At 32.5% G+C, this 9,535-nt stretch overlaps 2 protein-coding genes across 4 annotated transcripts in view; one reads left to right on the forward strand and one right to left on the reverse strand.

Annotated features, from left to right (window-relative positions):
- LOC104758641 lies at nt 1,216-4,463 on the reverse strand. 3 transcript variants are annotated; one of them, XM_010481535.2, is made up of 11 exons: nt 4,297-4,463; nt 4,034-4,086; nt 3,610-3,930; nt 3,242-3,511; nt 2,939-3,155; nt 2,748-2,857; nt 2,454-2,656; nt 2,248-2,351; nt 1,977-2,164; nt 1,693-1,892; nt 1,216-1,570 (listed from the first exon to the last, which is right to left on the reverse strand). In XM_010481535.2, exons 3-11 carry the CDS (start codon nt 3,752-3,754, stop codon nt 1,379-1,381), a joined length of 1,629 nt encoding a protein of 542 aa, XP_010479837.1. In that variant the 5' UTR covers nt 3,755-3,930; nt 4,034-4,086; nt 4,297-4,463; the 3' UTR covers nt 1,216-1,378. The 3 variants fall into 3 exon arrangements, with proteins under 3 accessions (XP_010479837.1, XP_019094689.1, XP_010479838.1); XM_019239144.1 differs by lacking the exon at nt 4,297-4,463 and adding an exon at nt 4,267-4,288; XM_010481536.2 differs by lacking the exon at nt 4,297-4,463 and adding an exon at nt 4,176-4,228.
- LOC104758642 (probable serine/threonine-protein kinase At1g54610) overlaps nt 8,082-9,535 on the forward strand; it is a 4,659-nt gene continuing 3,205 nt past the window's right edge. The window contains exon 1 of the mRNA XM_010481538.2: nt 8,082-8,996. Coding sequence (XP_010479840.1) covers nt 8,598-8,996 — 399 coding nt within the window. The 5' untranslated portion in view covers nt 8,082-8,597. The remainder of the gene's footprint in view (nt 8,997-9,535) is intronic.

Consider the following 9,535-nt stretch of genomic DNA (forward strand, 5'->3'; position numbering starts at 1 on the left):
GGGGGGGGGGGAAGAGGAGAGGAAAGGTAAGGTATGGGGGGACTTTGGCTTTTGTGTAGAAGAGGAGATGATCTGATTTAGGGATTTGGACTTTGATAGATTCCATGATTTTGTGATTTCTTTTTATCTTAATTAAATTCTAATGGATTTAATTGTGGGTCACTCTTGTAGAAAAGCTATAGACAATTTCAATCCCCACGTCCCAACTAATTTATAATTAATTATATGACTAATCAGAGATTTTATATAACTTTATATTATTATTCTTTTTTTTTTCTAAATGAAATTTGAGGTGGAGAAATAATTGAAAGATTCCAGGCAAAAATACAAAAAGTAGAATAATTGAAAGTAGTAATTAATCTTTGTAGGGACAAAGAAGAACCCCATCGTCATGGTCATTGACAAAGTTCCTGGAGCTATATGTGTTAATTATGTATACTAGTAGTATTTTATTTTGGATTTTGGAGTTTTTGTAAATATCTTCTCCTTTTTATTCAAAGATATTTTTTTGTGAATCAGGAAAATAAAAATGTCAAAACCCAATGTTTCCTTCGTCGACATAGAGGGTGATTGGTTGGACTATTAAAACTATAAGACTATTTATGGACTGTGTAGTTGTAATTTTTTTTTATATAGATTTGCTATGATAAAAACACACATAATTGTGAAGTGATTTTAGTGTAATGGCAGGAGGTAAGTCTAATTGTAAAAATCACAATCACATCAGAGATTCATGGTTTTATTTTTTTTTTGTCATCAAAGAGAATCATATTTTCATGGTTTAGAAAAACTGATCTCTTGTAAAAAAGAAAAAACTTTGGGATTTTTACCAGTTTACAACTTACAACAAATAAAACAGAGAATTCTTTTTACTATGTTTTTTTCTGTAAATTCCCTTTGGATTATCAGTACTATAGATACAGAATTGTAGACTTGTAGTAGTAATTAATGCCAAGTGGAAAAGACTCCATCGGTTACTACTGACAGGCAGGCCCACTTTCAACGTTTATAATTATCCATAGCCGACAAAACAAGTGTCCACCGGTTTAAATTTCTACCGGTTATCATTTCGGTTTAACATTAATGTTTACTATTATTATTAACCGTTTCACAAGACAAGAGTATAAAATTGCTGCTTCTCTACTAAGATCACAAACACGAACGTAAAGAAACAATAACAATGGTTGAAGAAAAATTACAGTATACTATATAAAATTGGCCAAAGATATATATATATATATATCAGTAAATTTTAATTAGAGGACAAAATTTCAAAACTCACGAGATTTGTTTCTTCTAACTACTTGGAACTGTAAATAATCAAATAAGAACAAAAATATTGCAAGAAGAAGGAAAAATGTGGAATCTCTTTATCTCTCTATCTCATATTTCTTCCACCAGCTGAAACTTTCCGGTGACGCCTTTTTCCACGTTGTCCCGGGGTCTTCTTCCCTGTTGTGGTGGCTTTACCACCAACTAATCTTCCGCGTGGTAAAGCTGGTGGCTCTGGAAGAACCCTCGAAGAAGGTCGAGGAGGTCTCATGTTCATCAAAACGTCTCTATGATAAACCTATCATCAAGAGAAAGAAGAAGAAGATGATGAAAAGTATCAGTCTTTTTTGTTTTTTCTCACACAACAAACCAACTCTTAAACCGAAACAAGTGTTAGTTTTCTCTGCTTGCTTCTTTTACCTGTTTCACAAAGTTGCGTCTTTCACAGTCCAAGAACATATTGATGCTCCAATCAACTTTTTCTCTTATCTTGTCTCTTGCAATTGCAAAGCTTATTTGATCTCTGGATGTAAACCGATCTACTTCGTTGAACCAAACACACGTGAAAAGGTTTGTGATCGGTATATGTTCTCTTATGATTGTACACCCTTCAGGAACATCTACCAAAATATTCAATTGAGCTCAATAGAAAGAAAGATGTAATTCGGAAATTTCAATATCTTCATATGCTTAAAAAACCATACCACTTGTTATTGGAAGCTTAGCCTCGGTATAAGGTGTTAGACCTTCCTTCTTGTAGAACTCTATTTGGTAATCAATTGAGGCATTGTCGTATTTTCTTGCGGCTTTATTAGCCTCAGCCTCTACAAACACATCAAAACGTCGGTAATGTCTCGAGATTGCGAAACTAGAATTCGTTCTCCACAAGAACCTGAACATTCAGAAAGACAATAAAAGTTGACAGATTTGGCATGGACATACTATTTCAAGCCAGAGAGAACTTAATATATCTACCTTTCAAGGATTTGATATGGATCAACAACAAGCTGGAGCTTCGCATCAACCCATATAGAGTACCGCACATTTGGGAATAATCTATGCAATAGAAGCTTTGGAACCTGTAAAAGTGCATCATCATTATACCTAGCTCATATTTTTAACACACGGAAACAAACAATGATCCTCTAAAATCTACTATTTATTCTCTAAAATCTTTTAACCTTTCCATTACGCCGTGCATCAGTATAAGGGACATTATGTACAACAATGATCCTCCACAATCCCACTCTCTTGTTATCTTCTGTATAACTCGACGTGTTCTTAAGGTATAAATGTGTTTCTTCATCAACAAACATGTAGAATGGGATGTTCGTCCTCGCCATTTCACTGATGTTCACCGGTTCTTGTATTAAGTCATACTTCCCTGAGAAAAAAAGATTGAAACTTATGTATGAAAGGCAAAGATATACAAACTATAGATGTCACACCGGAAACTTCTCTTATAAGTAAATTACCAAATATCGCTGAGGCAACAATCACATCATGGAACTGGTCCAACTCATGAAGGATATCTTCATCGATGTCAAAACCAGTTTGATGACCAGGTTTTGTTCCATTAACAAATCTGCAGAAACAAAAACAGGAATCAGAAAAGTGAAGCTCCATGGTTTGAAGAAGAAACCATAAGTTAAACATAGAAGCTTACCCGCAATGCACAGTCATGGACTCTTTTATGTCAAAGGAATTAGTCCTATCCTCAAGAGAAGGATAACCTCCAAAATCAGAGCCTCCTTGACCTTCTTCATGTTTTACAGGATTCTCATCACGGATATATGTCAAATTCTTGAGCACAGGAGATTCAAATGGAAGCTTTGGCATATGCGCTAAGGCCTCTTCTGGAGGTAGATAGCATACCGGACACGCTGCACAAATAAAGAATGGAGAAGGTAAAAAGCAAGTTCTTGCAGGGTCTGAGCAAAACACTAATGGAATCGAAGAAAGAGCTTACGTCGTGGCCCAGGCCTTCTCATTCCAGGTGGAGGAGGAGGAGGAAATGAAAAACTATCGCATGGATGGTGATGCGTTGAAAGTAAAGACGGAGGAGGATGGTTGACGTCTACATCACTTCCTCCAAGGCCATTCCACATAAAAGAATCTCTAATATGATCATTATTAGAGTTCTCTGTATAGAAAGAAGTCAATTCTCTACTTACTGGAGTTTGGCTGCTTCCAAAATCCATCGTTTGAATACTCTGATGAATGTTTGGACTATTGCTCTCTGTTGTATCACAATGCAGGCATTACCAACAGATTCTAATAACCAACCAAAACCAAACTAGATTGAAGACATCAAAAACTTGAGAAAGAAACTATTACCTTTGTTGATAGTGTAAGAACCCAATACAAAGACAACAAACGCGAGGCTAAGAAGGAGAAGCATTGCAACTCGTCGACGACCTAAGTACCAGCAACATAAGAAGGAGAGAGACCTTTCCTTCTCTTTAGAATTTGAAGTGAGCATTGTGAAGAAACAAGAAGACAAAGGCTCAAAAGCTCAAGGTTTGAGTAATTGCAATGAGCCATAACTCTGAAACCCAAAGGACATTGACAGTCATTGTCTCTTAAACCCTCTAGATCGAACTCTCATATCGAAAACACTTTCTCAAGTCAGATCCACCCCAAACAAAATTACAAAACCTAAAACAAAAAACATAACCAAAACCAGAATTCAATTCCATATACATTACAGAAGAAGAAGAAGAAGAACAGAATCAATTGACCAAAAAGGTTTGAACTTTACCAGCACACAAGTATCGATTTTGATTCGAATCCGACCGATTGTGAAATTCTGACCTGCATTGGCATGAAAAAGGATCAAACTTTAATCACATCTCGATCCAATCCAAACTTTTAACACACTCATTGGCCTCTAGGGCAAGTACCCATCATTAGAGATTCGTGAATTGAACAGTACCCACAAATCTAAATCTAGCCCCAGATACGAAAAAAAGGAGAAATTTTTGCATAAGATACCTACAGATTCGGGGGAAAAAAAGATATTACCTTTTTGGATGAATACAGTTATGTTCCAAATTTTCGTATCTGGATTTTACAAAAAGAATCAATGATTAGTTTTTGTGAATGCGTCGCCAAAGTTTTTTACACTGATCCCTTCGATCTGGGGTAAAAACATTTAGTGCATGTTTTGGATTTGTCAACGATTTAGTGTATTTTTTTCTTCTACGTTACTTTTGAGGGTTGAGTATTAAAATATGTCATATTCTGAATTTAATATTTTTTAATTAATTGTTACAGTGGGAGATGTGTTATGTTGATGTCTTTACTGATTTTGATCGTTTTCTTTCTTCGATTTCGTTCCTTAAAAGAATCTGTATGGTAGATTTAGGATATACATCTAATTCATATTTTTAGATTTCATATTTATCCTATCCTACTATATTAATTGAGAAGTACAAATATAAAACTAACCTTAAAATGTGTAAAAAATTACACAATTGCCATTAGAAAAAAATAATTAAGTTTAATTAACTAATTTAAATAAATATAATTAATTAAAAATAAAAAACACTTACGGATCAAATATTAAAAAATCTAAAAAATAATTTTCTCTCTCTAATAAATTATGGACGAAATTACTAATTATTTTTTAAAAAAAATATATAAACCAATCAGAATTTTAAAAACTAAGAATTTATATCCAAGTATACAATACAATTATTTTTAATAACTAAATTCGAAGATTTTGTTAAGTTTTCAAATTATGATTCTCCTATCATCTTTATTTTATTTTATTTACAAATTGTTTGGAATTTTCATATAATACTTATAATTTAAAATGCATATTTTTTTCTGCATATGTTGTGATTTGATTTTTTTTAAACGAAGATATATTATTCATTGTATGAAATGTATGTTTTAATTTCCACATTGGCAGGTTGGTAAAACTAAATTTATATAAATAATAAATTAATAATTTTTATTTACTCACAATTATAATATTAAAATTACTATTTTATATTTCACATAATAATGATGCAAATATAACAACAAACAATATAAAACTGTAATAATACATCAAAAATAAAATACTATAATATTCTAAAATAATTAGTATTCAAATAGACTAATAGATTTACATAACAATTTTAAATAAATATTATCTCAAACAAAATAACTTAAAAAAATAATAATTTTAGTTATTATATTATAATCTTTTTTTAAAATGTTGACCCGTGCTTTAAGCACGGGATATATCCTAGTTATTAATTAATTAATGGTTATCCTATTTCTAAAACAATATAAAACTAGTGCAAGCCATATATATAAAACGTACGTTCGTTCTTCATAGAAAAGAGAAAAGATTACAAATTAATACATAGACATGAGAGGGCTTTGCTGGAAGTTAATAGCGGCAGTGTCGATATTGGCCATCCCGATATCACTCCATAGTGTGTGTTCTTCAATGTGTTGGTTGCATTACACAACCATCGTCGGTTTCTCAATCTTGTACACGTCGATGTTACTTGCGTTACAGCTCCCCACAACTAGTAGTGTCTACAATGAAGATGAGCTTCCTTTACCTTACGCACGTATGATATATTCCCTCATTCTTATGACGGCCGTTTATTTTTTCTCCTACAATTACCCAACTGTGGATGTCTTGGTCTACGTCTGCTCCATGTTTGCGTTTGGATACGCCAGTTTCAACATTAACTCTCCTATGCAATTTGAACATGCACGCTGGACCTTGATCTTCGGTCTGTGTCTCGGTTTCTCCGGATTCAAGTTAGGTGAATTTTGTAGCACACACTCTTGTCCATTGATGCCTTCTTTTAGTTGGATTTATTTACACGGCAGGGCTCTAGCTAGGGTTAATGGCTTCTATATGGGCTAATGGCTTCTATATTTTCTTTATTTTTTTTCGTAAGGATCAAATTTATTATCCCGGGTTACTTCTTTTGAGATTAACACAAAATCAGATTAGGATTGATCAAATATCCATTATTAATTTATACTAAGATACTTATATAATCAAAGCAATATATACAATGAAGATATATATATATACACGTATATTATTGCGTTACTGGAAAATACAAGATATCTTTAAAGTTTTCGTGTATTGAGAGAAAAGTACATTTACAGTTTAATACTTATCAAAACATATTAAAATCATTATGGAAACCATATATGTCCGTTCCATAATCTTCTGTATTTATTTTATTTATTAACTAGGTAATAACCCGTGCTGTTGCACGGAGTAAAATTTTTGTTTAAAATATTACATTTGTAAATATATTTATTTACTATAACATTTATAAAACAAACTTATACTGGTTTGAATTCATCAAGTTTATAAAAGTTTTAAATAGTAATCGTTTCACAATAAATTTTAGATTGACATGATGGCGGATCTGGATAGAATGTGAACCAAATTAGTGATCGTTAGATTTGTATCAAAATCTTGAATTATCAAATCAGATAAAAATCACAAAAACCTAAAATTTCATGAATCGGATAATTTAAATAAAATTGTTTACCCGATCAAACCCGTCTGCTAAGCTATCCTGCAACGGGTTTAAATATTATGAGCCGTAAAATGTATTTGCATCTGTCCCGCTTGAATTCATGAGATCTGCATGGGTTATACATGCATTTCAATAAATATATTTAAATCTTTAACTTAATTAATATTAATAAAGTTAAGTGATAAAGTTTTTAAGTATAACACATTTTTTTGTCAAAAACACAATTGCATATAGTTGTAAATAATAAATCTAAATGAGGCTAAATAGCTAAATGTGTCTCGAGCTCTCTGGCGGTGACACATCAGCTTTTTCAAGGGAGTGCTTCTCTATTAATATATAGGAGATTTAAAGCTTTAACTTAAATAATATTAATAAAGTTAAGTGATAAAGTTTTTAAGTATAACACTTTTACCCCCACAAAACAAAACTTTGAATACTCTCGTTGCATTACCATGCCAGCTTACGCGCTTTAAATATTACAACTATATTCTTATTTTGATCATTTATTCAATAAAGACTGATTTTTTTTTTTTCAAATGGTAGACTAAATCATTTTTATTTATTTTTTATATAAATTATAGCTCGTAATAGTATATAACTAGAAAAATAGAGAGAATCTGCTGCGAATCAACTAGAAACTGATTTTACATTAAAATAAATTGGATCTGCAATAGTTTGTTGTCTATCCAAAAATAAAATAGACCAAATTACTGATCGATTAGTCTGCATTGCCTGTAACATCTATTCAAAACCTAAAACTAGGATAAAAGTTTCATATTTTGTGTATATTAAAAATTTGTATCCTTATGACAAAATTTTGTATGATATTTTTGATGGGTGTTATGTGCCTATGAGTTTATTCTTGTTTTCTATATTATATAGATTTTAACCTTAATTGCTTTCAATGAGTTGAGAAGAAGAAGGATTTTGATTAGTATAAGAAGATGATTATGATTAGTTAAAGATTAAAAACTTAAAAAGTGATTAAGAGCGCGTGTTTTTAACGGATCGCATCAAGAATGTCTTTTCGTATAAGCTTAATTTATCATTTCCCACACACAAAAAAAGCATAGTCGTATTAAATATATTATTTAACTGCACATTAATATATAGTATATATTTTTCTAAAGTAAAAAAAATTACACACTACCAAACGTATTTATTATTATTTTATTTTTTTCAACAAAAAAAAAAAAGAAAAATCATAATAATGTTTATTTTTGAAGTTTGCAAATTTTTACTTTTAATTCATTCAACCTTGTTCTGCTTCAACACACATGCGTCTCTCTGAAACCTCTCCNCCCCTAGATCCATCACCTCTCTCTCTCCCTCTCTCAAGTCTCAAGCAAACCAACACTACTCTTAAAAAAACCCTTTTGATTTCTCCTCCTGATTTCTCTTCCTCACGAAAGCTCCATTTTTTTCCCCTGCAAAATTACTCAATTTTACATTTTTTTTTGCTTCTGCTGTTTTTTTTAGTCTTCTCTCTCTCTCTTCAAAGGTGCTAGCTTTATGCGCAAAAAGTTGGGTTTTTTTTTTTCTTTTTGTACTACACTCTTAATTATAAATGCTTGAACTGTCTTCTTGATCTGGGCACATTTTGCAATTTGAGGGAAAAAATCATTTTTTTTCTCTGGGTTACAGTGGTCTCCGTGTTCTAGGGTTCCTTGATTTCGTTTCCCCCTTTTTGTCTGGTTTCTGAAAGTCTCGGACTTTTTTATATGTTTGATGGTCCACTTGATTAGGTAGTGGAGAACAAAGATGGTATGAATTGTAAAGTATCATAATTTTTGGGGGTAATTTTGAGAGAGAGAGATGGGTTGTGTTTGTGGTAAGCCTTCTGCTATTGAAGATAGCAAAGATAGTCCAAGAGATCGTTTCTCTAGCAAATCCTCTTCCGAGTTTAGAGTTTCGAGACCGGTTACTTCTTCTAGAAGAGAAGAGACTCTTAGGATTAAGGAAAGGTCTGATGTTGTTAGTGTTAGACCTGTGTTGAGTAATCATAAGCAAGCCAATGTTTCGTTGAGTAGAAGGGAGAAGAAGATTGAGAATGTTGCTGCAACTTCACCTCTTGCTATGAGTATTACCATTGCTAAAGCTACTGAGGGAGAGTATGTAGCTGCTGGTTGGCCTCCATGGTTGGCTTCTGTTGCTGGAGAAGCTATTAAAGGATGGGTTCCACGCCGTGCTGATTCTTTCGAGAAGTTGGACAAAGTAATCTTCTTTTCTTCATTTGTAAAAAAAAATGCAGTTAAATAGCCTATTTGGATTGCTTGACTTACTTTTAGTGGCATGTTTCCGTATTTAGAAACATATTTGATTTGCTGTAAATGACACTTAATGTTATGGAAACTAGATTTTTCTTTTCAGTTGATTGTTTTTTTTTAAACTATACCTGAAAAGGTTTTGGACTTATAGCTAGCTGTCTGTGAGGAAAGATCTCTGATGCAGTAGTTTTTTACTTGCTTTATGCAGATTGGTCAGGGTACTTATAGTAATGTATATAGGGCTCGTGATCTGGATCGGAAGAAAATTGTTGCTTTGAAGAAAGTTAGGTTTGATAACTTGGAGCCAGAAAGTGTGCGTTTTATGGCGAGAGAGATCCAGATATTACGCCGTCTTGACCATCCTAATATCATAAAGCTAGAAGGCTTAGTTACATCAAGAATGTCTTGCAGCTTATATCTTGTTTTCGAGTACATGGAACATGATCTAGCTGGACTAGCCTCTCATCCTGCTATTAAATTTTCTGA

Source organism: Camelina sativa, chromosome 17 (genome assembly GCF_000633955.1).
Source record: "Camelina sativa cultivar DH55 chromosome 17, Cs, whole genome shotgun sequence".
Classification (NCBI taxonomy): Eukaryota; Viridiplantae; Streptophyta; class Magnoliopsida; order Brassicales; family Brassicaceae; genus Camelina; species Camelina sativa.

Excerpts from the sequence above, each read along its gene's own strand:
- LOC104758641 (XM_010481535.2), bottom strand. The coding sequence starts at position 3,754 with ATGCTCACTTCAAATTCTAAAGAGAAGGAAAGGTCTCTCTCCTTCTTA. Across the intron at positions 2,858-2,938 it reads TCCATGACTGTGCATTGCGG|ATTTGTTAATGGAACAAAAC; the intron begins GTAAGCTTCTAT and ends TTGTTTCTGCAG. Across the intron at positions 2,165-2,247 it reads CCATATCAAATCCTTGAAAG|GTTCTTGTGGAGAACGAATT; the intron begins GTAGATATATTA and ends CTGAATGTTCAG.